Here is a 27677-nt window from a genome sequence, read left to right as displayed (position 1 = left end):
CGCCAGCGGGGACACGGAGCGGCGGGCGGCTGCGCCTCCGAGAGCCCGGCGGCGAGCGGCGGGCGCGGCGGCGGGGGGAGCCCTGGCCCGCGCCTGGGCCGGCCCCCCGCGCGCACCCCGCTCGCAGACACCCTCGCAGACACTCGTAGGCGCGCACGCGCACCCTCTCCCCTCCCCCGCCGCCTCCCGGCCGGACGATGGATCCCTGCAGATCCCGGGGCTGAGCGCCGCGCAGCGCGCCGAGCCGGCCGGACCGAGCCGAGGCCAGCGAGCGAGCGCGCGGGCGCCGGGCGGACCGAGCCGAGCGGGCCGGGCCGGGCCGGGCCGGGCGGGCCGCTCTCTGCAGGGCTGTGCGCGGCGTGCCGCGGCGCCGGCTCCCGCTCCGGGCCATGCGCCCCTCCGCCGCTCGCCTCTGAGCCCGCGTCCACCCCGCGCCCCAGGACCCGCCGCCGGCTGCCGGGGTCCCCAGGCCCCCTCAGGTGGGTCTGCGATCCCCCCCCACCCCCACGTCTTCGGCTGCGGGACTCCCCGGCGCCCTGAAGCCGGGACTTTTTCTCTCCTCTCCCTTTCCCCAGCTGCTGGGGTGGCTCCGAGGCTGCGGGGGGTGGGGGCCCCCAAGCGCGGCGGGGGCCCAGCGGGGCATCTGGCTGCATCGCGAAGCTGGACTGGGCGGAGGGGCGGGGACAGCTCGCTGTCGTAGGGAACCGCGCCCCCCCACCCCATGCATCCACCTCGGGCTGCCCTCCACCCCCCTCCACCCCCCACCCCCCACACACAGACACAATCCAGCCTGCGGCTGTGAGCTCCGGAGCCGTGGCAGGTGAGGGACTCAGGCTGGACCCCTGCCCACATGTCCCCACCTCCCTGGGGAGTCTGTCCTGGGCTTAGCTCCTAGAGGCACATGCCCAGACAGAGGGACCCCTTTGTGCAGGCGCTCCTGACCCTGGGCTTCAGTCATCCGGGGGAGTTTTTTTCTCCAGAATGGGGTGGCTTTCCTGTCCCAGAGTGACCCCGCATCTGAGGGAATCCTGTGCCTGCCCGTGGGAAGTCGGGGACTTCCCTCTCGGCCTCAGATGACTGTATCTGGGGGGTCTCCTGGCCTGGGGAGCTTCCATGGACAGCACTCCCTCGCTGATCCACTCCCCCGCACATCCCCCTTGCATTTGGGGAACCCTGTGCTGGGTGCAGGGACCCTCCACAGCCAGTTCTGAGCTCACACCCCAGGGGTTCCCTGCCTTGCAGGGTGACCTCTGGAGCTGGGGATTCCCTGCCCGGGAACTCTGGAGGGAGACTGGGTGGACTCATCCCAGGAGAGTGACAGAGTTCTCCTCCCATCCCAGGACCCCCTTGGCCAGGATGGAACTGAAGGCCGAGGAGGAGGAGGTGGGCGGCGTCCAGCCCGTGAGCATCCAGGCCTTCGCCAGCAGCTCCACCCTGCACGGCCTGGCGCACATCTTCTCCTACGAGCGGCTGTCCCTGAAGCGGGCGCTCTGGGCCCTGTGCTTCCTGGGCTCCCTGGCCGTGCTGCTGTGTGTGTGCACCGAGCGCGTGCAGTACTACTTCCACTACCACCACGTCACCAAGCTTGACGAGGTGGCCGCCTCCCAGCTCACCTTCCCGGCCGTCACGCTGTGCAACCTCAATGAGTTCCGTTTCAGCCAAGTCTCCAAGAACGACCTGTACCACGCAGGGGAGCTGCTGGCCCTGCTGAACAACAGGTGGGCGGCACCCACCCAGCCCACCCCGCTCCTGCAGTTGCATGCACCCCAGCTTTTGAACACCCCATTAGAGAGCCACCCTGAAGCCCAGCCAGCCCCACAGCCTCCACCCCCACAACCCTACTGGCAGGCGAGGATCTAGGGCTCTGGGCTCTCGATTAAGGCCACCCTATCTCCAGTCCCAGCATGGTCCAGAGCAGCTCTGCCCCCTTTGTCACTTAAACTCGGACACAGTCACCCTCTCCAAAGTGACTTTTCCCCACACTCCTACCACTGCATGTTGACCTAGATGGAGCAGAGGCCATCTGTAAAGAGGGGGTCAAGGTGATAGGACAGACGGGAGGGCATTTACCTGGCACACAGCTAGCCTGGGTTCCATCCCCAGCACCCCATGTGGACCCTCACCAGGGATGATCCCTGAGCTCAGAGTGTGTGGCCCAAAATAAAAAAGAAAAAAATTAAAGAGAGAAAAGCCATGATTTCTGCTGGATCTCTCTGCCCCTATCCCTCCAGCCACCGCAAATCCTGTATTTTTCGGACCCTGCGGGGCTTCTGAACTTGCCCAGTTCTGCTTCCTTGCCTATGTCCATGCCCACTTAGGGTCAGGTGCTGCGCTCCCGCTTACCTGCTCCTGAGGGTGGGCATGGGGTTTGGAGCCAAAGGGAGGCAGGTATGGAAGGGCCCACTCCCCCGGGGCTGCAGGTACGAGATACCGGACACTCAGATGGCCGACGAGAAGCAGCTGGAGATCCTGCAGGACAAGGCCAACTTCCGCAGCTTCAAGCCCAAGCCCTTTAACATGAGGGAGTTCTATGACCGCGCAGGACACGACATTAGAGATATGCTGCTCTCCTGCCACTTCCGTGGGGAGGTCTGCAGTGCCGAAGACTTCAAGGTGGTGAGTGACCCCCGCCCTGAAGGGACACAAGTCAGCAAGGCCCCCAGAGGAGGAGGCTCGGGTGGAGGGGCCTGTCCTTGTGACCTTCCTACTCTGCATAGGAAGCTGGGGGATCCAGGAGTTGACTTATGGCAGGAGAGAACTTTGTTAAACAGGGGTGCGTTTGCTCTGTGTGTGCGCATACAGCCTGTGTCCGGGAAGACAGGAAGTGCTCACAGCACATATAGACGGTGCTCGTACACACGGACACATGCACAAAGTCTGGCAGGGGACCCCCCCATTCCCTCAAGTGTACCCAAGGACCACAGGTGTCCAAGCAAGGCATGGGAGGTGAACTGCAGCCTTGTTGCTGGGGTTGAGGTCCAAGAACGAACCCCTAGAAGTGGCAGAAAGAAAAGCAGGACTTGTTGCGCCGGTGAATCTGAAGCTGCATTTTTAACGAGATCCCCTGTGAGTTGAGTTCATGTTGGAAATGTGTGGTGAAGCCTGGGAAGTATAAAGCTTTCCTTTCAATCTGGGGATGGGCACTGCTCTCCAGCCCTCCACACATGCCCATGCATGCATGCTGCCTGGTTAGGTCCCCCTCTGCCAGCGAGAGCCACACAGCCAGGGTCTGAAGAAAGAGAGATGATTTAGGGCACACGGTTATGGCTGAAGGTGTTCCTTTGCTTCTATGAACGAAGATGTCCCCCCAGATAGTCACAACCCCTCCCCTCCACGGGGCTGCCTTAAAGTCAGCAGTTTGGGGAGAGTTAGGCAAACTGGCATCTCTTGTGCCAGGAGATCCTAGGAAAGTCCTGGGTTTTCTCAAGAGTTGGAGTCAGTCAGACGCTAGGAAGTCACTGAAGACCTGCAAGGAGCTTATCTGAGTAACACTGGATGAGAAGACCAAACTTGGAACACCTCAGAGTGCTTCCCAGACTCCCCCGCAGGCTCCTGGGTCACTAACCGCCTTGTTTCCCTTTTACAAACATAAGAAAGGAAAATCAGAGATAGAATGAATGGACCCAGATCCTATAGTTGGTTAGTGACAGATTCAGAATCAGGACTCATGTCTCACAAAGCTCCAATGCATTGTCCTCTTTCCGTTTGTGCTCCTGGCTGAGGCCACAGTGTTCACTTTTCATTCTGGCCATTGTGTTTTGAAAACCCACCCTCAGGGCCAGAGGGATCATACAGTGGCTAAGGACTTGCTTTGTACTCTGCAATCTGCATTTCGTTCTGGCATCCCGTAAGAAAGAAATGAAGAAAGGAAGAAAGGAAGAAAGGAAGAAAGAAAGAAAGAAAGAAAGAAAGAAAGAAAGAAAGAAAGAAAGAAAGAAAGAAAGAAAGAAAGAAAGAAAGAAAGAAAGAAAGGAAAGAGAGAAGGAAGGAAGGAAGAGGAAGGAAGGAAGGAAGGAAGGAAGGAAGGAAGGAAGGAAGGAAGGAAGGAAGGAAGGAAGGAAGGAAGGAAGGGAGGGAGGGAGGGAGGGAGGGAGGGAGGGAGGGAGAAGAAAGAAAGAAAATCCACCTTTCCCCAGAGCCACTTTGCTCCCCAAGTCTGCCCCTCCTCTCAGGTCCTCTCCTTCCTGCTTGCCCCTTCCCCCCTCAACTTGCAGGCTTGTCTGAGCAACATGGGACCATGAGCTGTATTTGTTGGTTAGAAAGTTTAGAGTCATGGTGATGCTTGTTTTTTCCTGCCGAGGTTCCACAAGACTTCCTTATCTCTGCTAGCTCTGCTCTGCAGACAAGCTGGACATAGGTCGCCTGATCACACTCTTTGCTGATCCAAACTGAGGGGAGCTTAGCATGATGCAGAAATGACTTTCTGGGGCTGGAGAGATAGCTCAACTGACTGAGCACATGCTTTGCACACGGGAGGCTCTGATTGGAGCCAGGCAACCACAGAGCCGGGAGTAGTGAGCACTGCCGGGTGTAGCCCCACAACCAAGAAGATTTGATCGCTTCTCCTTTTTCCTTCCTCAAAACAGGAGGTTAAGGGTCCTCAGACTTGCCAAGAGTTGTAGAACTGTTGGTGAAAGCACAGGAGAAAGCTGGAGCCCGGTGCATCCTATGCTACATATATGCAGAAAGGGAGAGAGGAAACTCACAATTTCAAATAGTTTGTCATGTTGGATGAGGGACATAATCCCATAGAAAGTGGGCTATGATTGGGTCATGAAAAGTGGGATTCCAGGGGCTGGAGAGATAGCACAGCGGGTAGGGCGTTTGCCTTGCACGCGGCCGACCCGGGTTCGAATCCCAGCATCCCATATGGTCCCCTGAGCATGGCCAGGGGTAATTCCTGAGTGCAGAGCCAGGAGTAACCCCTGTGCATTGCCAGGTGTGACCCAAAAAGCAAAAAAAAAAAAAAAAAAAAGAAAAAAAAAAGAAAAGTGGGATTCCATCTGTCCTTCGTGTCTAGGAAGGTAATAAGTGAAGAGGCTAAGACATGTTTTCTTCATAGACATGGAAACATGGAGATGTGCTTGGTCCATGGTATTTGAGGGGATGGATCTGAGCAGTCAGACGGAGATATGCTGCTTCACAAAGTTCTGCAGCAATCCCGTCTCCGTCTTGCTTCGGGAAGATATGCAAGCCAGCAGCCTGCCGGCCTGCATGGCTCTAGTTGGTCCTGGCCATCAGGAAAGTTCTGACGGAGTCCAAGGGCCTGACGCTCTCTGACCTGCCTTCTCCGTTCCTCCTTCTACCGGAACAGGGACTGTCTTTGCCCCTAGAGGTCTCCCACAAAATGAGGAGTCAGTCGCCTCAGTTTAGTGAGGGGAGTCTGTCTCTGCCTCGCTCTTCGGGAGACAGTGTGGGCTCTTGTGCTCAGCCGCCTTCATGGTAAGGGCTTCGGACTTGTGGGGGCTAAGCCTCTGCTCCTCTCCTTGTCTCTCTGCCTCTCTTTGCCATTCTCTGCTAGGTCAGGAGGGCTGTATCTAGCTGCCTGGAAGCATCTCTCTGCAGGGTCAGAGCTTAGGGGAGACCATGTTAGAATCTTCTTGTCTCAGGAACAGAGTGTTCTTAGCTGGGGCTCCATCGCTTGCTCAGAGTGTTTGTAAAATGCAGTGTGGGGACTACTGGGAACATTGGTACAAGCTTCTCAGGGCAAGCCTCACTTGACAATAAGAACTGTGGCTGGGGGACACTTTGGGTGGCACGGGTAGGGTGCCCTGTCCCACCCAAACCCCAGCTTCCCTGAATTCCTTCAGGGAGATCCTATCAGTGCAGATCCCCTGGGCTTCTGAATCAACTCAGTTCAGAGGGTGTCTTAGTATTTGACACGTCCATCCCCCAGCTGGGGCTGAGTCCACTCGGGAGCTAAACATGGGGCACTTGGGCCAAATCTGGGAGAAAACTGGCTTGGCAGTCTTTGTGGCTGAAGAGGCCGAGCACAATGGGGAACGTGTCCCCTCAGCAGTCTGGCTGGCTGGGCCTCCGCCACTCTCTCCTGGGTTACCGAGAGAGCCCCCAGACCCACCCAGCAGGACCTTTTTCTCGCTGCTGCCTTTGCTTCCCAGTGGAGGGCCCAGCAGCCAGGACATGGTTGGGGGGAGCCACTGCTCTCCTGTCTCGTGCCTTGAAGCCAGCCAGGCCAAGGCAGGGCAGGGGATCTGGGAGGGGGGCTGGAACGCAGCTGAATGCGGTGTCAGGGCGGGGGACCGGGAGGGAGCCAGGCCCAGCTGGTGCCAGCCTCCAGCTGTGCCTTATCTGTCCCTGGCAGTGGGAGCGCCCGTGTGGCTGGAATGCAGAGCAGGCAAGAGGAGGGGGCTGCAGATGGCTGCCCAGTCTGACCGTGCCACCCCGTCCTCCAGCTGAGACCCACAGCCTGGAGCACAGGAGAGAAGCAGGAATTCATTTCTGAACCCTCACAGAGTAGAAGGGGGTGCAGACAAAAAGAAATGCTGGGAATAAACTGTAGGAATATTACCTTTTCAGGAGAGTTAGAATTGGGGGGTAGAGGACAAGGGATTTGGAATCCCTGAAGGGCCCACAAGGGCTTTCTAGGATCTTGAAGGGGCAGAAATCCCCTGGAATGAGGGGAAGGGTTCAGACACTCCTGAGGGTCTCGAGGGAGACCAGAATTTTCTGGAGCACCCAGGAGGTGAGGTGTCAGAGCAGGGAGTTGGTGGGTGATGCTAGAGCTGCGGGGGTGGGGGGGCGGGGTGTGGGGCGGGGGGAGTGACCAGCAGAGCCAGGACTAGCATAGGGCTCTGGTCCCCAGCTCAGCTCTGCCCTCTTGAGAGTTCAGACAGGAGCCCCCCAGGGCTATGGGGCTTATCCTTCTAGCTCATAGGCTGGGGGCTGCTGGGGAGAGGTCGCCCCACTGCTGTGCAGAGTAAGAAGGGCACGAGGCCTTGGGGGGACGCAGGAGTTGTATGAACTGCGGGTCATGGAAGGGGCGGGGTGAGTGGAGGAGGGGCCGGAGCCATACTACAGCAGGGAGGGCGTTTGCCTTTCATGCATCCGACTCGGGCTCAGTCCCCGGCATCCTATATGGTCCCCCAAGCACCGCCAGGAGTAATTCCTGAGTGCAGAGCCAAGACTAAGCCCTGAGCATCACTGGGTATGACCCAAACCCCTCCAAAAAGAGAAAAGGGAAAGAGGGCACTCCCTCCGAGAGCCCTCGGATGTCCCTCTGCCCACTCCCCTCTCACCACCTCCAGGAGCCTGCCATGGGCAGAGTCCAGAGTGAGCTCCCCCCGCCCCCCACTGTATTGCACCCCTCTGCCAGGCTGCCTTCAGCTAAGAGGCAACTCCAAGTGGATTGATCTCCTGGCTGTTGGCTAAAGTAATAGAGAATTGATGTGAGTAACGAAGTGCCTCTGGGGGCAGAAGCAGAGTAGACAGATGGGCAGGCGGTGCCCCAGCCTGTGCCTGCCTCCCCCTGCCCTTGCCCTGAGCCTGCCCCAGCCCCTTACCCCTACCCAGTCCCAGCCCCATCCTGCCGCAAGCCCCTGGGATGCAGCCCAGAGCAGGCCGACAGGGTCTGTGGCTTTTAGGAGCCTGTTTCAGCTTGGTGGAAGGCACCAGGCTGCTGAGGCTTTAGGCCCAAGAAGCTGGGCTTGGGATTCTGTTCCTCCTCCTTTGTTCCTAAGCAGGCTTCAGTGCAGAGTGATGTAGGGGGCGCCCTGGGCTGGCTGGGGTGCTGCTGTGCAGCTGCTCCTTGTGTCAGTGACTCTTCCTTTTGCTCTTTGGGGAAGGTGAGAGGGAAAGGATACAATCAGAGTGGTTTCTGTAAAGTAAATAAATGAAAATAAATAAAATAAAATAAAATATTGAAAAACTGGTTTTTCTGAGGCCACACCACTGTGTTTAGGGCTTACTCCTGGCTCTGTGCTCAGGGATCAATTATGACAGTACTCAGTATGGGATGGTAGGGATTGAACCTGGGTGTCAACAACGTGCCTTCTGCTACCTTACCTGCTGTGCTCTCTGCGCTCTCTCTCTCTCTCTCTCTCTCTCTCTCTCTTCTCTCTCTCTCTCTCTCTCTCTCTCTCTCTCTCTCTCTCTCTCTCTTCCTCTCTCTCTCTCTCTCAGTCTCCTGGCTATGTAGAAAATGTGTTTTCTCTCTCTCTCTCTCACACATTCTCGTTTTTTTTTTTTTTTTTCTTTTCTGGGTCACACCTGGTGATGCTCAGGGGTTACTCCTGGCTCTGCACTCAGGAATTCCCTGGGGCGGTACTCAGAGGACCATATGGGATGCTGGGAATTGAACCCAGGTGTGCCGCGTGCAAGGCAAACGCCCGCCCTACCCGCTGTGCTATCACTCCAGCCCCTCTTCTCTCATTTTTGTTTGTTTGTTTGTTTATTTTAGGCTACACCCAATGGTGATCAGGGTTTATTCCTGACTCTGAGCACAGGGATCACTCCTGGTAGATGCTAGGGATCAAACTCTGGCCGGGTGAAGGCCAACTACAAGGTGTGGTGTCCTATCTCTCTGGCCCCGGTAAGTGTACTTTCTATCCCAATGAGCTGCTAGGGAGTGTATCTGCCTTCAGGCAGGTCCCCTGGGCACCTTCTCTCATTCAAATCTGCCAGGCTACTGCCTAGAGCCTTTTGCCTCTGTTTGTTTGTTAGTGTGTTTCTTTGTTTGTTTTGAAGTCACACCCAGCAGGGCTCACTCCTGGTCTGCTCAAGGATCCTTCCTGGCAGTGCTGGGGACCCCTATGCAGTTCAGGGGGTTAAACCCAGGCAGGCATGTGAACGGCAAGCTCCTTACACTCTGTACTATCTCTCCAGCCCCACAAGACTTGATCCTCTGACTAGAACCTCCTAGCCAGGACTGTGTGGATTCTGAGTGGCAAACCTGGAAAGAATGGAAAAGGGACGCTCAGGCTAGAATATGGCTCTGAGGGGTGGAGCACAAGCCTGGCACGTGTGAGGTCCTGAGTTTAATCCTCAACACAGAACCACCAGCTGGTGGCCCCTGGGCCCTGGCCTGAGCAGCCCTGCAGGGGGCTTGAGTGCAAACCATACCCCTCAGCGAAGAAGCGCCGGGAGTGGCACCAAGGCCACTACTACTGGGAGTGGTTCCAATAGGAATAAACCAGGTGCCCTGTCGGTGAGAGATAGGCCTGGATTCTGCAGGCGCTTGGTTCCTTTTGGCTCTGCATCCAGCTCCTAGGCTCGGTTCTGAAAAGGGGACTGTAAATGGATCAAGTGGCTCGTTTCTGAAAAGGGGACTGTAAATGGATCAAGTTACTCCTCTGAGAACCCCCTCCACCTTGCTTCTGGGACACACTGACCCCCACCCGCCCTGGCAGATGGCTGGGCAGGCCTGGCGTTCCTGGACACCTGGGTCAGGTCAGGCAGCTTCCTTGTGGGACAATGTTTTTAGTTTGCTAGTTTGTTTTTTGGGTCACACTCAGTGGTGCTCAGGGGCTAGTCTTAGCTCAGTGTTTCAGGGTCACTTCAACAGTGCATGGAAGACCATAGAGTTCTGGGCATTGAATCCAGGCCTCCCACTTGGAAAGCAGGCGCTGAGCTCTTTGTGGTGAACGGGTGTGTGTCCATTCCTCTCGAGGGGAAGGGCTGCTCCGGGGCTTTCCACAAGCTCCTGGGAGAAAGCTTAGGGTAAGAAAGGCCTGTGTCCACTTCCTTTCTGTGCAGCCCTGGACCTGCAAACCATCCCAGGGGCTGTGGGCTTCATGTGGTGTGTCGTGGCTTCGTGCCAGCCTGAGACCATCCCTAGGGGAGAGACTGCTGCAGTGGCCTTGACCGTGGAAGGCAGCCAGTTCAGCCAGCCTCACACCCCTCCCTGAATACAGGCCCCATGTGTGCAAGCACACGGAGGTACCTCAGTGAGCACATCCAGGGCCCAGCAGACATGGAGTCAGGTGTGAGGTGGCTGTGTTCTGGCCGGATGAGGGTGCGGGCAGCACACTCTCTGAGGCCATAGAGAGCATGTGTGTCGCTGGCCGCATACGGAGCACATCCCTGCAAAATTCATCATTTCTTTCCAGGGTGTTTGGCAGTATGCAAATTCCCTTTCCTCTGACTCATGAGAGCCATGGAACTTGGGGACTTGGGGAGACAGTTACATCTTAATTTGAAAGATGGAGCAGCTAGGCTGGAGGCAGTCACCCCGTTGATGTGGGACCTGGACTTCACAGTTTCTGAGTCTAAGCTCTTTGTGTCTTTGTAAGTGACTGCGGGCTGGAAACTGATGGGGACAGGGCCCCAAGGGGCTCCCCAGATTCCCAAGTTTCCCAGGTCCTGGAGGGAAGTAGTGTGCTGAGACAGGAAGGCAGAGAAATGTTGCAAATGGGCTGGAGAGAGTACAGCATGTAGGGCACTTTCCTTGCACATGGCAGATCTGGGTTTAATTCCTGGGACCACGTATGGTCCCCCAAACTCCACCTGGAGTGATATTTGGGCACAGAGCCAGTAGTGATCCTTGAACACTGCCTGATATTGCCCAAAAAACAAAAAGAAAGGGAAAAATATAAAGTGTAAAGAAGGGACCCCCACTTTGGCCACAAGTCTTTTGACCCCTCTACCTTTTCATTGCACCACTGAGTCAGTGGTGCCACCTACCTGGGCCCACCTCCGCTTTCCCTGGGGCCCCGATGGCTTTCCTTCATGACCAACACCTGCACCCTCCTGCCAGGACCTGCAGTGTCACACCCCAGCTCCCAAAGTATCCCACTGTATCAACAGTCTCAGCCTCAGTTTCCCCTCTGATCCCCGTCTGTAAAGAGAGGAATCTCACCCTCTTGCTGCTGCTTCTTCCTGCTCGGTACTTATTCCCTCCTTCTCCAGTGGAACTTTTTATTGAAATGGACACATGCTCCAGGATCTCTCTTTTAAAGATAGCTCAAAGGGCTAGAGCCACCCCAGGATTCCCCAGGCACCACCAGGAATTACCCCAAGCATTAGCTCCTGAGCACTGCTGGGTGTGGCTCCAAAACCAACCAACCAAACAAAAAGGTTTCTCCCATCTGAAGATATATATATATAGGTCATCATCATCATCATCATCATCATCCTCTTGATCATCGATTTTCTCAAGCAGTCTCAGTACTGTCTCCATTTGTCCTAGCCCTGAGATTTTAGTAGCCTCTTTTTACTCGTCCTTCCCAACAGTGCTGCATGGAGGCTCTTTCAGGGTCAGGGAATGAGACCCATCATTGTTACTGGTTTTGGCATATGAATACACCACAAAGAGCTTGCCAGGCTCTCCCATGCAGGCAGGAAACTCTCGGTAGCTTGCCAGATTCTCCAAAGGAGAGAATTAGGCTATAAGCTTCCGGGAGCTTGGTTTTATAGTCTCTGGATGTTGGCATTGGTGGGATTACACAGCACCGGGGGCAGTTTCTGGGTGTGACTGCCTAGCTACTGGAAAATGGGGGTTCTGGGTGGAAGAGGCCCAGTCCTGATCCGAGCAGGCTTGGTGATCTCGGCCCCGGGTCCCACACACATGGGTTCCTCTGCAGGTTCCTTCATGCGTGTGGCTCATCGAATGTGTGGAGAGGGGCCTTGAACATGGCTGTAGGTAGCTAACATTAATTGAGCACTTAGCAAGTATCAGGTTTTAGGCTATGGTAAAAAGTAAAGTCCCTAGTGCCCTCCAGCTCTCAAATAATCTCTCTTCTCCTTCCATGTACCAAAGGCTTAAAAAGGAATGTTTATGTCCCACTGTCTGTTTCCCCAGCCCTAACTCACTCTCTAACCTCGCCCAGGATGCTTCTTCCCCACTATTCCAACAGTATGGTTCTAGCAAAAGCTGCTAGTGACCTCCACATGGCTAAACCCAACCAACTTTTTTTTTTTTTTTTTTTTTGGCATTCTCCCAGGAAGTGCTTGAGGTGCAGGGCCAGTCCTGGTGATCCTTGGCCACCGTGCAGGCCTGGCAGCTCAGTGCTCAGCCTGCTGTGGTGGTGCTGCTCCAGGTTCCGCAGAGCTGGAGTCACCAGGGCTATCCCCTGCTACGAACGTGGGGCCTCCGCCTGCAAAACCTGTGCTCTGGCTCTTTGAACTGTCTCCTCTACCCCAGAAAATCCAATTTTTATCACAATCTTTCAGAAATATTTTAAATAGATGGGCATGGAGTACAGTAGGTAAGGTGCCTATCTGGCACATGACTAACCCAGATTTGATCCCCGGCACCACATATGATCCCCTGAGCCCACCAGGCGTGATCCTGAGCAGAGAGCCAGGAGTAAATCCTGAACACAGTCAGGTGTGACCAAAATATAAACCAGAACCATAAAACATTTGAAATAGTTGTCCAGCAGCTCTCTCCCCTAGCAACCTGAGTCTCTTGATTTTCCCCCTTTGTCTAGCAATTACTTCTCTGTCTCTTTGCCAGTTTATGATCTTCTGCTTGACCATGAAGTGCTGGCATTACACAAATCTCAATCCCAATATTTCCTTGTTTTATTTTCTTATAGGAGATGCACCCAGCAGTGTTCTGGCTGCCCTGCAATGCTGGTGCTAGGGGTCTAACTCAGTTGCTAGTTGCTACCATCTCCCCAGACCAACTTTTTTTTTTTTTGTCTTTTTGAGTCACACACAGTGATGCGTAGGGGCTACTCCTGACTTTGTACTCAGGAATTACTCCTGGCAATGCACGGGAGACCATATGCCACATGGGATGCCAGGGATTAAATCTGGGCTGGCTGTGTGGGAGGTAAATGCCCTACCCACTGTACATTTGCTCCAGGCCCTTGTTTTTGTTTTTGAGGGGCACACCTGGTGGTGTTCAGGGTTAACTCCTGGTTTGTGCTTAGGGATCACTCTTGGCAGGCTCCGTGGACCATATGAAGTACCGGGGATTGAATCTGGGTCAGTTGCATGCAAGGCAAATACCCTATCCTCCATACTATCACTCTGACCCTCTCAAAATTCACTTAATAAATTTCTGTATTTGTGTATCTTATAAGGTAATGTTTTACATATTATGATAATATGATTTCACATTGTTATAAAAGTATAAACCAATTTTTGGGGGGGCAGGTCACAACTAGTGGTGTTCAGGGGCTATTCCTGGCTCTGTGCTCAGAAGTGACCCCTAGCTATGCTCAGAGGACCATATATTGGGTAGAGGATCAAATCAGGTGGGCCACATGCAAGGCAAGCACCTTATCTCTTATACTCTTTTTGACTGCAAAAGCAAAAAACACTTCCAACATCCTAGAAAGTCCCTTTAAAGCCTTTTCTTAGTCAATGCTACTAAACCATTACTCTGGTTTCTGCCAGTACAAATATAATTCCCTTGTTGAACTTGAAGAGGGTATGAATCCTCCACAGTTTGTATATGCTTTAAGTCTGTCTTCTTTTGCTGATAATTATAGCTGTGAAATTCATTCTCATTGTGGTGTAGCAGTAATTCATTGTTCTTCAGTGCTGTGTAATATCTCATTATGTAGCTAGACTACAATTTATTTATCTGCTCTACTGTTACTAGACATTTGAGTTGTTTCTAGTTTGAGGCAATTATAAATATACATTTATAATTCCTGCCTTTTCTCTTTTAATTCAATTCAATTTTATTTTATTTTTTCTCTTTTAATTCTCTTTAAAATTTTTAAAAGATTTTTATTATTATTATTATTGTTTTGCTTTTGGGGTCATACTCAATGATGCACAGGGGTTGTTCCTGGTCCTGCACTTAGGAATTATTCCTGGCGGTGCTTGGGGGACCATATGGGATGCCGGGGATTGAACCCAGGTCGGCCGCATGCAAGGCAAATGGCCTACCTGCTGTACTATTGCTCCGGCCCCTCTTTTAATTCTCTTATAGCTTCTGTCTTTTCACCTTGAATAACTTGGAGTTAAGTCATAGACTAAGATTCTGTTAAGGTTTAGAGGATATTGCCGAATCAAACCTTTTTCCTTCTTCCATCTTTTTTAAGCTTCATATTCTATCTTGGGCAGTCTCATCTCCATGCATTCCATGCATGACTTCAGTTACCATCTTCAGTTACATTTACATGGCAAGTGCCATATTTATGTTTCAGCCTAGCTCTTTCCTTTGAGCACCAGCTCCAGAGGACAATTTCCCACTTAGCATCTCCACTTGGATGTCCCCAAGACATCTCAAAACCAGCATGTGCACAGTCAAATTCATCCTTTGCCTTCCGTTAAACTATTCCTTAACTTCTGCTCCTGATGGTGGTGTACTCGCACCACCCACCATTCACCCAATTATGCAAAACTAGAAATCATCCCTGACACCCCATCTCCCTTAATAGGATCTGCCAAATTTACCTCCTGAGTGTCTTCACTCTGTCACCCTGCTCCAAGCCCCTCACCGCCTCACAGCTCTCTGCCCTGGACCACCATCATTCCCCAATGCGTCTCCCAGCAGCAATACCTCCGGCTCTTCCCGGTGTCTCCATGATGCTGCTCTGACTGCCTTGAAGCCTTCTTGGACCAGAATCCTCAGCCCTGAGTGTCGGGCCACTGCTGTCCCGGTCGGTGCCTACCCCGCTCTCTGACACATCTGCCTCAGTTTTCCCCCTTGTCTTCCGAATACCACCCACACAACCCACACACATGCAAACCTTTATCTCACTCCTCTTCCTTCCTGAAAGCATAATTCAGACACCATTTTCTCGGAGAAATGTACGTTTGTACTTTGATTCCCATTCTGGGTTGGAGTCCCTGTCACTCACCCCCACAGAGCCACGTTTTTGCTCATAGCACTTATCATAGTTTGTCATTAAATTAAATATTGAATATTTTTTAGTTAAAAAATTGTTCTTTCACTGGATCATTGGTGCAGCAATTAGGGCGGTTGCCTTGCATGCGGCTCACATGGGTTAATCCCCAGCATTCCATGTGGTTTCCTGAGCACTACCAGGAGCGATCCATGAGCCAGGAGTAAGCCCTGAGCACTGCCAGGTGTGGCCCCCAAACAAAACAAAACAAAACAAAACAAAACAAAATGGTCCTCTTTCTTCCCCTCTACGTGGCAAGCTCTATGAGGGCAGGGCCATGGTTCATTATCTGATCTCCTTCCAGATAATTATATAATAAACAGATACACAGCGGGGCTGGAGTGATAGCACAGCGGGGAGTGTGTTTGCCTTGCATGCGGCCGACCTGGGTTCGATTCCCAGCATCCCATATGGTCCCCTGAGCACTACCAGGGGTAATTCCTGAGTGTAGAGCCAGGAGTAACCCCTGTGCGTCACCGGGTGTGACCCAAAAAGCCAAAAAAAAAAAAAAACACACACACACAGGACAGGGTTGATGAATTATTTGAGTAAGAATAGAAAGGCATCAAAGAATCCACAGACATGAAGTGTGGCTGGCACTAGGGCAAGGATGGGAGACTACCCAAAGCCACTGAGTTCGCACACAGGGCTGAGCTGCAGTGTCAGGAGAAGCACGTGGTGTGCTTGCACAGGGACTTAGATGAGCATAGTGCAGTGGTGCCACTGTTCAGCCCCCCGTGCCCGCCTGCTGCTCAGTAGCAAATCCATTTCCCTCTTCACTACTAGCAAAAACAGTGGTTGTCTGCTGGAGATGAGGCAGGAGAATGTCACCTGAAGGAGAAAGAGCATTTTTGTGTGTGTGTGTGTGTTTGTGCATGTTTGTGTGTGTGTGTGTAGCTGTGCCGCGTGGGTATTGATGCGGGAGAAAAAATATCCAGCCATACCACATTTGCTGTCCTTTCAGTCTCTCTTTCTGCACCTGCCCTTCTCTCTAGAAAGGAGCCACAACTGGGAATCCCACCCCCTGATCCTTCCCACTCCAGGAAATCTCAGTGGGGGACAGTGACCCCTAGCGGGCGTGGGATGCACAGGCTGCTGCAACTTGCCCCAGTTCAAGGCTGAGCCCAGGCCTCCTGGGTTCAATCCAAGACACCTCTGCAGCACAATCCCAGGTTTGCTCACGAAGGAGTTCCCTGCTGGGTCTGGAAGTCAGGAAGGAAATGCATGTTGGTCAGGTGGTTGAAAGGAAAGATGATTTTTTTCAAGTCTGAGGACAGCAGCTGGAGAGGGTATCTGCAGTGCCAGGCCTGAGGCTCCCCTGGGTGTCCCTGGTCCTTCCTTCATGGTCTCCGGGTCCAGCTCTTTCATCCTCAAGGACCTTCTTGTTGCTACTTACACCTGAAGGACCCTGAGCAGAACTGGCCCCTTCAGTCTATTTCCTAGGTAGGTAGTGACCGAATCCTAAGCAGTCAGCGAAGGCTTCTTGGAGGAGGTAGCATATGAATGGGCTCTTGGGAAAATGCCTAGGAACCCTCCAATCGGAATCCAGGGCAGACTCAGACTGGTTGGCAAGCAGAGTGTCAGAGGCAAGGAGGCTGGAGCTGGTGGGAGTGGCAAAGGCTGGTAGGTGGGAGGACAGACTGCTTTGTGCTAGTAAAGGCCTTCTGGGTCTTCCTGGGGTCTTTCCCTCTGAGCCCCTGGGGTGAGAGGGGGCCTTTGAGGAGAAGACGGGCAGGACTACAGTGCAGATGTGGAGAGGCTGTGGGAACGGCTGGACAGTTGGTGGCTGCTGAAGAGGATACTTGCAAGGACAGTGGCTCAGAACCAAGGGGCTGATGGCAAAGCCTCTTCTGGGCTCTGTGTCCCTGGCAGCAAAGCTAAGGCCCGAGGTCCTGTAACAGCCGGTTTTACTTGAACCTGACACTCTGCCTCCCATCCCAACACACACCAGGGGCTCTGCCTGAAGCCGAGAAGGGAAGCTGTAGGTGCAGACATGAAGGGCGAGGGTCGAGGTTGACCTGGGGTTGCTGGTGGCAAATGAATAGGAAGGGCCCTGAGGTTTCTCTCATCTTCTTCTTCTGGCCCTGCCAGGAAGGGTTAATGCGCGTCCCCTCTGCTCTCCTTCGCCCCGCCCCTCCGGTCACCTTCTCGGCCCTGGAGACTTGGCTGCTGGCTCAAGTTCCTCAACCAGTGGCCCTGAGTAATCAGAGCACAGAGGGCAGAGTTGGGGGCAGGGACCGAGCGAGTGGGGGCCATGGGGCCTGAGTCTGAGGGCTGAGGGTTGAGGGGTCCAGGTTGCTTCTCCACACTCTCCACCTGGCCCAGGCCCCCACCCCTACTCTGATCTCAATTTTTTCCACCCTCCAGAAGAGAAATTCCTCGAGCTCTTTACTTGGAGTCTGGGGTGGGCTCGCTGGGCGGGGATGTGGTGATCTGCCAGGAAGCTTTTCAGCTGCAAGTGATGGGGTCCCTCCCCCCAGTGCCGGGAACTGGCCATAAATGAGTCTGTGGTCAGACCTCTGCTAATGGAACCTGGGCTGCCCCCCAAGCCACAGAAGGGAGAGGAGGAAGGACGGTGACCTCAGTGTGCCCAGAATGGGGGAGGTGTTGACTTCATAGGGCGGATGAATGGGTGAGGGACTGGCTGGAGGGAAACTGAAGGTCAAGGGAGTGATTGCAGGGGAACTAGGGAAATGGAAATGGAAGGTAGGTCTGCTTCTACTTTCTGGGCTGCAGTGAGAAGAAAGGAACTGAGTGTCAGAGGAATAATCAGAGGTAAATTGGGCATATTGGGAGAATTTATGTGTGTGTGTATGGGGGGGGGCCATCCCTGAAGGGATTGATCCAGTCAAGTCAAGGAAGGGGAGAGAGGTGTGAGTGGGGCTGAGATCTCAGGAACGTGGGTGGGCTGGGGAGAGATGAAATGAGATGAGATGAAAGGGAGACCAGGATAAAGAGATGCAGGTCCTGCAGGCTGAGGAGGCAAAGGAACTTGAGCAAGTGCCCTGGCTCAGGGATCACGCTGCGTTCCTCTCACATGAAGAGATGGTACAGGAGCCCCTAGACTTTACCCGGTTCCTATCCTGTCTACAGTCTCCTCTGTCCCGTGGGACCTAGTGAGAGGAAAGGATTGCTATCCTCCCTCCACCTTCCCTGCCATCTGCCCATCATCTCCACGCCCCGCCCCTCTCCATTCGTCATTCCCATGCCCCGCCCCTCTCTCCTCCTGCCATTCCCATGCCCCGCCCCGTGCCAAGGCAGGGGGAGGAGGGCCCAAGGACGAAGGCAGCACAGCCGGAGGGAGGACTGCCAGGGATCACATCTCCTGCCCCTGCTCCTGCCCATCCCCGGGCACCAGGAAACCCCCAGAGACCATGCCCATCCAGATCTTCTGTTCCGTGTCTTTCTCCTCCGGGGAGGAGGCCCCAGGGCCCCTGGGAGAAGTTTGGGGTGGCCACCGGCGCCAGCCACGAGGCAACTCCGACTCGGAAGAGGAAGAAGAGAAGGAAAAGACCGGAGAGGAGGGCTTGCCTGTGGACTTAGTGGCTTTCGCCAACAGCTGCTCTCTGCATGGTGCCAGCCACGTATTTGTGGAAGGGGGTCCAGGACTAAGGCAGGCTGTATGGGCAGTGGCTTTTGTCCTGGCGCTGGGTGCCTTCCTGTGCCAGGTCGGGGACCGCGTCGCCTATTACCTCAGCTACCCACACGTGACCCTGCTGGACGAGGTGGCCACCGCGGAGCTGGCTTTCCCTGCGGTCACCCTCTGCAACACCAATGCCGTGCGGCTGTCCCAGCTCAGCTACCCCGACTTGCTCTACCTGGCCCCTATGCTGGGACTGGATGAGAGCGATGACCCCGGGGTCCCCCTCGCCCCCCCAGGGCCCGAGGCCTTCTCTGGAGAGCCCTTTAATCTGCATCGCTTCTACAATCGCTCCTGCCACCGGCTGGAGGACATGCTGCTCTACTGCTCCTACCGCGGGGGGCCCTGTGGCCCTCACAACTTCTCGGTGGTGAGTGAGGCTCACGCCTGGCCCGGCAACCCGAGAGCGTCTGCTAGGGCTTCCCGACTGTCTCCTCCTAGGGCTGGGGCTGCTGCCTGCCTGCCCCTCCCACTCTCTGTCATAAGCTTCCGGGGGGCTGGCCAGAGTGGGTGGGGAGCCCCAGGTGCTGCAGCTGGGCTGCCCTTCCCAGGTCCTGCCTGGGAAGCATTTCTCCTCCAGGCAGAACCCCCAAAGCATCTTACTAAGTGGATATCGGCTGCTTTCAGGGCACGGAGTCTTCCTCGGTGTCCTCCAGCCTCCCCAGTGCTTCCCCGCACCCACCTGTGAGACACGGGGCCCGGACTCCTTCTGCAGCCAACCTTTGCTCAGATGGGTGCTGAGTGCCGGCCCTTGTCAGCTGCGTCAACTTTCGTACCCGGGCTGGAGCTGGGCCAGTGCCTCCTGGATCTGCACCGCGGAGGTGCAACAGAGGGTACAGGAGGGAGGCGGGGAGTGGTCACATTGCCGCCCCGTCAGACCTTTCTGCACAGCTCCTGCTGCCAAGTCTTGGTCCTTCCTGTGTGCCTCCTAAGGGTGTGTGTGTGTGTGTGTGTGTGTGTAAGTGAGCAAATGCGTGTGAATGAGTGTGTATGAAGGTATATGAGTGTGTGTGTCTGTGTATGTGTGAATGAGTGTGTATGAGTGTGTGTGTATTTGTGGGAGAAAAACAGACCTCCTTTTTACTGTCTCCTGTCCCCAGTTCTAAGTGGCCAAAGACCCTTTTCCCAGGCAATGTCCTCAGGAGAGGATCTGACCCCCTGCTGACCTCACCCCAGGTTCTAGGGCACAGTCCCCTATCCCCACCCTGGTGCAGGAGCAGGAGGATGCTGTCATGTCAGAGCAGACAGAGAAGGGTCTGGAGCCGGGGGGGGGGGGGGGGGGGGGGGGGGGGGGCGCCAGGGCGCACACCAGCCACCTCTGGGCTGAGGAGAGCGACATTTCTCACACGGCTCCACCAGAGGGCAGCAGCAGTCCAGGAGTCCCAGTACAACGCGCGCTCAGCACGGCACCCCCGGAGGCCCTCACGGCCCCATGGACGTGGTAGGACCGTGTGTCCAGGCTGAGGGGAAGCCACAAACCCAGAAGTAGGCCTGGTGGGTTAGGAGATCTTTATCTCTTTTCTGAACATTACCACAAAAAAAGAGGCAATTTTCTTTTCTCTGGGCCATGGAGGAACCACTCTGTGAGGGATCAGGCTTTACTTTCTAGGAACCTCCAGTTCTCCTGATGCTTCGGGCTGATGGAAACTCTCGCTGTCTATACTCACCCTGGGACCCACTCAGCCTACGTGTAGGAACCGGGAATCAGGGCAGCTAAGGGGAAAGGGTCACCCAGAATGGGGTCAGCTGTAGCTGTGTCATTAGAACTGTGATAAGACTGCCCCGGGGTGGGTGAGGGTTGGGGGGGGGGACCGTTTCCAAGTTGAGGTCTCTTCTGAGCCCCCCATAATTCTGAGTCCTGCCAAGCAGGCCATGGCCTGGGTGATATGTCAGATACTGGCAGGAGAGCCAGGTCTGGGCACGGCTAGTGGGTCTATATTCTCGGTTCTGGTGGTAAGAGGACAGGGCGTGTGATGGGAGGGACCGTGGCTGGAGGAATGGAATGCCCGGGAGAGCAGAGGTTCTGCTGCCTGGGTCATATTGGGAGAAGCGAAGGCCCTAGGGTCCCAAGGAGGCCCAGGAACTCACAATGATGCTGGAGCCGAATATGTGCAGAATGAGCCCCAGGCAGGACGAGGACTGACAGGGGGTGAAGAGACAGTAGAGCAGGGGCAGGTGAACAGCACCTGCCCCGCATGCAGCTGGCTGGGTTGGATTCCCGGCACCCCAAATGTCCCATGAGCCCCTCCAAAACCAATCCCTGAGTGCAGAGTCAACACAGCTGGCTTCACCTCACTCCACTCCCCAAAAAATTACTAACAAAGGAACTGTTTGCAGGATTCAGGAAACCAATAAGGGGGCTAGGTACCAAGAGTGGGAAATTCGGTGCTGACTGAAGGAGCACAAAGAAACGGTGCTAAGTAGGGAGCCCTCCTGGCAGTCTGGGGAGTCAGGGCGTCTGTCCACTGCCACATCACCTCAGAGGAGAACAGGATAAGTTCCTTCACCTCTCCTGACCTCTGACTACCACTGACCCCTCCTGTTGCTAGCCCCACCCAAAGCTGAGGGGCGCAGGTATGCCCCAACTGAATCTGCCTTTCTTTTTTTTTTCTTTTTGGGGTCATAACCAGCAGTGCACAGGGGTCACTCCTGGCTCTGCACTCAGGAATTACTCCTGGCTGTGCTCAGGGGACCCTATGGGATGCTGGGAATCAAACCGGGTTGGCCATGTGCAAGGCAAACGCCCTACCCACTGTGCTATCTCTCCAGCCCCCTGAATCCGCCTTCCAGGGCACTGCAGGTGTACGTGGGGACACCGAGAGGGTGGGGTGTACAGGAAGGGTCCTTTCTGATGGGCACTGTGGTCCCCGCAGCTGAGCGTCTTGGCCTAATCCTAGGGTGCCAGGGGTGCTGGCAGGATTCTCAGACTCACTGCTCTGCTCCTACCAGGTCTTCACGCGCTATGGAAAGTGCTACACGTTCAACTCCGGCCGAGACGGGCGACCTCGGCTGAAGACCATGAAGGGCGGGACAGGCAACGGGCTGGAGATCATGCTGGACATCCAGCAGGATGAGTACCTGCCCGTCTGGGGAGAAACTGGTATGTCACCTCTCACGGGATCCCAGCACCATGGCTCTGCCCTCAGCCTTCACCTGAGAACCCCTGGGATGCGTGGGTTGGATTCAGGCCTGCAGGCGCGCACCTCCTCCCCCCCTCCCCCCCCCCCCCCCGCTGCTGGCCTTTCCCCCTCCTGCTCTACTTGATGGCCACACTCACCCGGCCCCCTTCCCTGGCTCAGCTACTCTCCACGGTAACCAGCCATCCCTCCCATCTCTGGCCGCTGCTGCTTGTTCTATAAATAACTCCATCTCTTCTCAACTGCCTGCAGTCTGTCTGGTCTCGGGGGGCCTTGGGGCAGAGAGGAATCAGGGAGAAAGGAAAAGAGGTGAGGGGAGTGGAGAGCATCAGAGACAGGGAGAAAGCACTGGAAGTCCAAGCTGCATCGCTGAAGCCAGGGAAGTAAAGTGCTCAGTGTGGAGATCAGAGCAGAGAAAGGAGGCGGGAGGTGGGCTCGGGGCCACAGGCCAGCCTTCCTGTCCCAGCATTTGCTGTGCAGACCTCAGGAGAGGAAGGACACCCCAGGTTCTGTAGGGTTAGTGATTCTTCCTGTCCCCACAGACGAGACATCGTTTGAAGCCGGCATCAAGGTACAGATCCACAGCCAGGATGAACCTCCCTTCATTGACCAGCTGGGCTTTGGTGTGGCCCCAGGGTTCCAGACCTTTGTGGCCTGCCAGGAGCAGCGGGTGAGAGGGCCTTGGGGGCAGGGGAATGAGTTGCCCAGGGGTCTGGATGGATGGATGGTGGACTGGGCTGTCACAGCACAGGGAGCTAATGAGTTCAGCGCACTGTAAGCTCAGAGTCCACAGAGGCTGTGAAGGGGAAATGACTCCAAAGCTCTGTGTCGCTAAAAACATTGGGGTGACTTGGGGAGAAGTCCCCACATCCCCCAGCTCCCCGGCTCTCCCAGCAGCTCATCTACCTGCCCCCACCCTGGGGCACCTGCAAAGCTGTTACCATGGACTCGGATTTCTTCGACTCCTACAGCATCACCGCCTGCCGCATTGACTGTGAGACTCGCTACCTGGTGGAGAACTGTAACTGCCGCATGGTGCACATGCCAGGTGATCCCTGTGCCCCGGGCCCACCTGCAGCAGCCACCTGCCAACCAGAAAGCAGGCCAGCTTCTCCCCTGATGCTCTCTGGCCGCCATTCCTGCCCATCCCCCTATATGAGTGGGGAGGGGTTAAGAGGGTTGGACTGGGATGGGAGGTGCCTCTGGGTCAGAATGGGGATGGTTAGGGGTTCGACCGAGCAATAGTACAGTGGGTAGGGCGTTTGCCTTGCACGTGGTCGACCTGGGTTCGATCCCCGGTGTCCCATATGGTCCCCCAAGCACCACCAGGAGTAATTCCTGAGTGCAGAGCCAGGCGTAACCTCTGAGCATCGTTGGTTAACCCAAAAAAGAAAAAAAACCCAAAAACCAGAATGGGACAGTTAGACTTACCCTGTAGTCTTTTCTCAATTTCTAGCTTTGGGGTCTTCCCTGGTACCGCCAGGGGCAACCCCTTCATGTGTTCTGTACTACAATCTTTTCTCCTCTGCAGGGGACGCCCCATACTGCACTCCCGAGCAGTACAAGGAGTGTGCAGATCCAGCGCTGGGTGAGCACTGGCAGGGCGAGGGGGAGAGGCACCAGCCACCAGCCTTATGCACGGGGGTTCAGACACAGCCCCCAGAAGCCCCTCACAACTCCAGCACCAGGCTTCACCTGAACTCCCTGTGTCTGGTTTCGGCAAGGCTGGAGATAGTCTCTCCATGGCCCCTGTGAGAGTGTGCAGGCATCACCTGGGGCGGGGGAGGTGAGGGGTGAGGGGCTCACCCTCTCTCATCAGCACTCAGCTGGCTGGTTGCCAAGGTCCCCAGGGAACGAAACTCAGGGGCTTCAAAACACAGGCTGGCTCCAAGGCTAAAGGCGGGGGCCCAGGTTCCTTTGGACAGGGCTAGGTGGATGTGTTGGGAAGGGTTGGCAGAAGGCCACCACCCAACTGGCACCTCCCACCTGGCTGGGTGCAGACTTCCTGGTGGAGAAAGACCAGGAGTACTGTGTGTGTGAAATGCCCTGCAACCTCACCCGCTACGGCAAGGAGCTGTCCATGGTCAAGATTCCCAGCAAGGCCTCTGCCAAGTACCTGGCCAAGAAGTTCAACAAGTCTGAGCAGTACATAGGGTAAGAGCTTGCTGAGAGGACGGGAGGTGGGGGGGCTGGGACTGAGAGAGCTTTGAGGGCAAGGTGGCGGGTAGGATAAGGTTGAAGTAACATGTAGAAGACAGGTCAGCGAATCTGGGCTGAGGGCAGAATGACGATGGCTCAACAGACTGAGCACGTTTTCCATGGTCTCCTGAGGAGCAACCCCCCTCCCCCCAGCCCCTGCTGTCCAGAGCTGGGAGTAATCCACTAGCAGTATCAGTTATGGTTCAAAAAAAAAAAAACCGAAATAAAAATGAGTTTGGACTGGGCATAGATGGAACATCAAGCTGGAATAGGCAGAAGAGGCTCTTTCTCCCTCTTGTTTTTCCTCTTCTCATCCCATTGCTGTAACAGGACTCACCTCCTACTTACTCTTGTGCAAAGTGTCTTTTGTTCAAAATGTCCTGCTTCATCTTTGTAACCACCTTCAAAGGTCGGGTCTCCTCATCAGCACTCATTGCAGACACAGAGACAGGGCTTCGGGGGTTAGCTTGTTAATAAAGGGCTCAGAGGGGCTGGAGCGATAACACAGCGGGTAGGGGGTTTGCCTTGCATGTAGCCAGCCCGGGTTCGATTCCCAACATCTCATATGGTCCCCTGAGCACCGCCAGGAGTAATTCTTGAGTGCAGAGCCAGGAGTGACCCCTGTGTATCACCGGGTGTGACCCAAAAAAAGCAAAAATAAATAAATAAATAAAAATAAGGGCTGAGAGAGGACTTGAGTGGAGGTTTCCTCCAATTCCTTTGCAGGGAAAACATCCTGGTGCTGGACATTTTCTTTGAAGTCCTCAACTATGAAACCATTGAGCAGAAGAAGGCCTATGAGATCGCAGGTCTCCTGGGTGAGTTGCTGAAGGCCCTGACCCTATCCTTGCCACACGGGACAGCCTCACCTCTGTCCCACAAGGTCCCCTGCCATTTACCTGGTACAGAACAGGGTAAGGGGGAAAAGTGACTCTATTCTGAGACGTGTGCCCAGAGACCGAGTTGAGCGTTTGTGCGAACAATGATTTCTTTCCAAACGATCCGCTTCATCTTAGAAAAAGGCAAAAGCAGAAACACTGCAGGTGGGCTTCTCGGCCTTACTGCAGGAAGACCGGCAACCCCTTTGCCTGCCCCCTGGTCCCTGCCATCTCAGCCGCCCCACGGTGCCCGGATCCCACTGACCTTCCTGCACACCCCCTCCTGCAGGTGACATTGGGGGCCAGATGGGGCTGTTCATCGGGGCCAGTATCCTCACGGTGCTGGAGCTCTTCGACTATGCCTACGAGGTGAGGGGGAGGCCGCGGGGTGGGCGTGGGCCAGAGGGGTGCGGGGCGGAGTGGGGGTCCTGCCTGCCCACACCCGCCCCCTGTCCCAGGTGATCAAGCACAAGCTGTGCCGCCGCGGGAGGTGCCAGAAGGAGGCCAAAAGGAGCAGCGCTGACAAGGGCGTGGCCCTCAGCCTGGATGACGTCAAAAGACACGTGAGGGAGCAAGAAGGGGCACCCCCTCCCCACATTTGGTCTCTGCCTCTCCCTGCGCCCTAACCCGAGCCTGCCCTGTGCTGTTCCCCCAGAACCCGTGCGAGAGCCTGCGGGGCCACCCGGCCGGGATGACGTACGCGGCCAACATCCTACCTCATCATCCCGCGCGAGGCACTTTCGAGGACTTTACCTGCTAGGCCCCGCAGGCCACTGTACCAAAGGCCTGGATGGGGCGAGCGAGGAGAGCAAGGGGCCCCCCGCTGCCCCTCACACCTGCCTTGTGGACTCACCCCCACTCCCAAGGCAGCCCCCCATTCCTGGGCAAGCTCCTGCCTCCTGTCTGTGGTGAGGAAGGAGTCCCAGTCCTCTCCCTGTCTCCGTCCCATTCTTTTTATTTTTAACAAAACTAAACTAATCTAAAGAAGAGAGAGCCCGGAGGTGAGCTCTGGCGGCCCTCTCGCTCCATGCTGTCCCACCCCTACCCCAGCCTGATTTCTGTCTGTCTGGCTCTCTCGCCTGTGTGTCCCACCCACATTCAGCTGCCACTAGTCACCAAAACCCCTCCCGAGGGGAGTGGTGAAGGACATCCTTGGGGTCTGGTATTTGACTCCAAACCAGAGAATGTACCTTGAAGGGGAGGGCTAGTTCGTGGGGGAGGGGGCTTCCCCAGCCTTAAGAGACCCTTTTAGCCCAGTGACCCCTCAACCCCCAAGTCTCCAGGCAGGAACTAAGAGCCTACATCCTCTCCCCAAAGCTGATAGGGGGGATGGAGGATCCCCTGAGGAACAGATGGGGGCAAGATGCGGCCCTGGTGCTGTAGGCTACATCCTGACGTCAATGGTCCAGTCCACATCCCAGCCCGGCTGCTAGAGAGCAGCCCCCAAAGGCAGCCTCGATGCCACCCCACAGAAGATCCAGCTGGTCGACCTCCAGCTCAGGGAGGGGCGCCTGTGCCTGGCCTCACTGGGCTCTCTCCCGGACCCCTGCACAGGGTCCAAGTCCATAAATTTTCTTATGGAACTCTTCCCCGTCCCCTTCCCCACTTCATCTGCTTCTCTCAACAACCTCATCTGCATTTTCTATTTCTATATGATACAGACTCTATATTGCTATATCTCTGTATATACTTTTCCCTGACTGTCTGTCTTCACCCCATCCCCTCTTGTCTCTGAGAACCATGCTCCCACCTTGTCCCCTTTCTATGTTTCTGTCCCCATTCCCCCTCCCCCCTTGGTCTCTGAATGCCTTCGCCTGTATAAAGAGTTGACTCTCTCCCCTGGTGTCTGTACTGTGTACACACATCCCTCTGAGAAGCACAAGGAGACGACACGCGCATTGTAACCTTCGCACTGTCTCGGTGGCGACATAAAGGAAGCTGTGAATCACAAGCTCTGCCTCTTTCTGGCCTCACCTTACCCCCTGGCCCGGCACCCTCTACCCACCCGCCCTGCGGCCTTAACATCCTTTCCCCTGCCCCACCCAAACCCAATGCTCTTTACCTGGCTGGTGATTGCCTCCCTAGGGAAGGGCTCGCTACACTGAGAACCCACGCCCACACCGTGGAGATGGGTTCTGTGCGCTGAGCCAAGGTGTCTGAGACAGTGGTGCCTGCAGGTGGAGCGGCAGGTGCTGACTGGCAGAAGCGGTGGAAGGGGCCTTCAGTGGCCTTGTTTTCCTGGGTGCCCAGCTCCTTTCCTGGCCTAATCTTTGAGCCCACCACTTCTGTATCCTGGACAGGTAGGGCTTGTAGTGAGAGGAAGGAAAGAGGCCTAGAGGTTAAGCTGAATTTTCTTCTATTCTGTCCCTTCCTACCTTAATGAGGGACAAGTGAGGTGCTGGACCTGCCACGGCCCCTCCATGAGGCATGAGGGCCGGAGCCCTGCCCCTTCCAGGCCTTCTCTGCCCATCTGCCTCTTCGACCCTAGAACAGCACCTGGGGCGGGTCATCAGTGGGTCTGGAGCTGAAGCTGAACACTTCTCTGGGATCACTGAGAAGTGTTGGCTCCTTCGTTATTCCTTAGAGACCAGATCTCTCCAGGGGGAAGCAGGAGCAAGGCCAATGGGCACACAGCAGGAGAACAGCAGGCAGGGCTATGGGTGACGCATGCCTCTGGTCTAATAAACTGGGTTTCAAACATCTCCTCTTCCGTGTTGTCTTTCTCTTATTTGATAAGTATTTAGGACTGCTCATGAGATGCCTAGAGCTAAGATTGGTTTAAAGCCAATCTAGGGAGAGTGAAGTTTGAGCAGGGAGACATCGGTGCTCTTGGGGTGGGACAAGTGGACCGTCACACAGGAAAGCCTTAAACTACAAGTAGAAAAAGAGGGATGGGTCACAGACAACCTTGCCCCAAACACAAAGGACTTCTCTGGAGGGCAGCAGGGTCAAAATTCAAAATACACTGAACTTAGGACTGGAGAGATAGGGCCATGCTTGCCTTTCATGTGGTGGATCCTAGCACTATACAGTCCTGGAGCACCACAGGACAGGGCCA

The 27677-nt window shown here is 55.3% G+C and overlaps 1 protein-coding gene across 4 annotated transcripts; it reads left to right on the top strand.

The window, feature by feature from the left end:
* ASIC1 (acid sensing ion channel subunit 1) lies at nucleotides 1-27319 on the top strand. 4 transcript variants are annotated; one of them, XM_055126833.1, is made up of 12 exons: nucleotides 1-479; nucleotides 1341-1718; nucleotides 2421-2616; nucleotides 21355-21505; nucleotides 22085-22212; nucleotides 22437-22590; nucleotides 23074-23130; nucleotides 23543-23696; nucleotides 24468-24559; nucleotides 24909-24988; nucleotides 25078-25182; nucleotides 25275-27319. In XM_055126833.1, exons 2-12 carry the CDS (start codon nucleotides 1357-1359, stop codon nucleotides 25377-25379), a joined length of 1584 nt encoding a protein of 527 aa, XP_054982808.1. In that variant the 5' UTR covers nucleotides 1-479; nucleotides 1341-1356; the 3' UTR covers nucleotides 25380-27319. The 4 variants fall into 4 exon arrangements, with proteins under 4 accessions (XP_054982808.1, XP_054982809.1, XP_054982810.1 ...); XM_055126834.1 differs by having other exon boundaries at nucleotides 2-479; nucleotides 22440-22590; XM_055126835.1 differs by lacking the exons at nucleotides 1-479; nucleotides 1341-1718; nucleotides 2421-2616 and adding an exon at nucleotides 18034-18775.
* Nucleotides 27320-27677: the final 358 nt, after the last annotated feature.

Source organism: Sorex araneus, chromosome 2 (genome assembly GCF_027595985.1).
Source record: "Sorex araneus isolate mSorAra2 chromosome 2, mSorAra2.pri, whole genome shotgun sequence".
Classification (NCBI taxonomy): Eukaryota; Metazoa; Chordata; class Mammalia; order Eulipotyphla; family Soricidae; genus Sorex; species Sorex araneus.
Note: the sequence above shows the minus strand (reverse complement) of the source record. Positions and strands in the feature narration are given on the sequence as shown.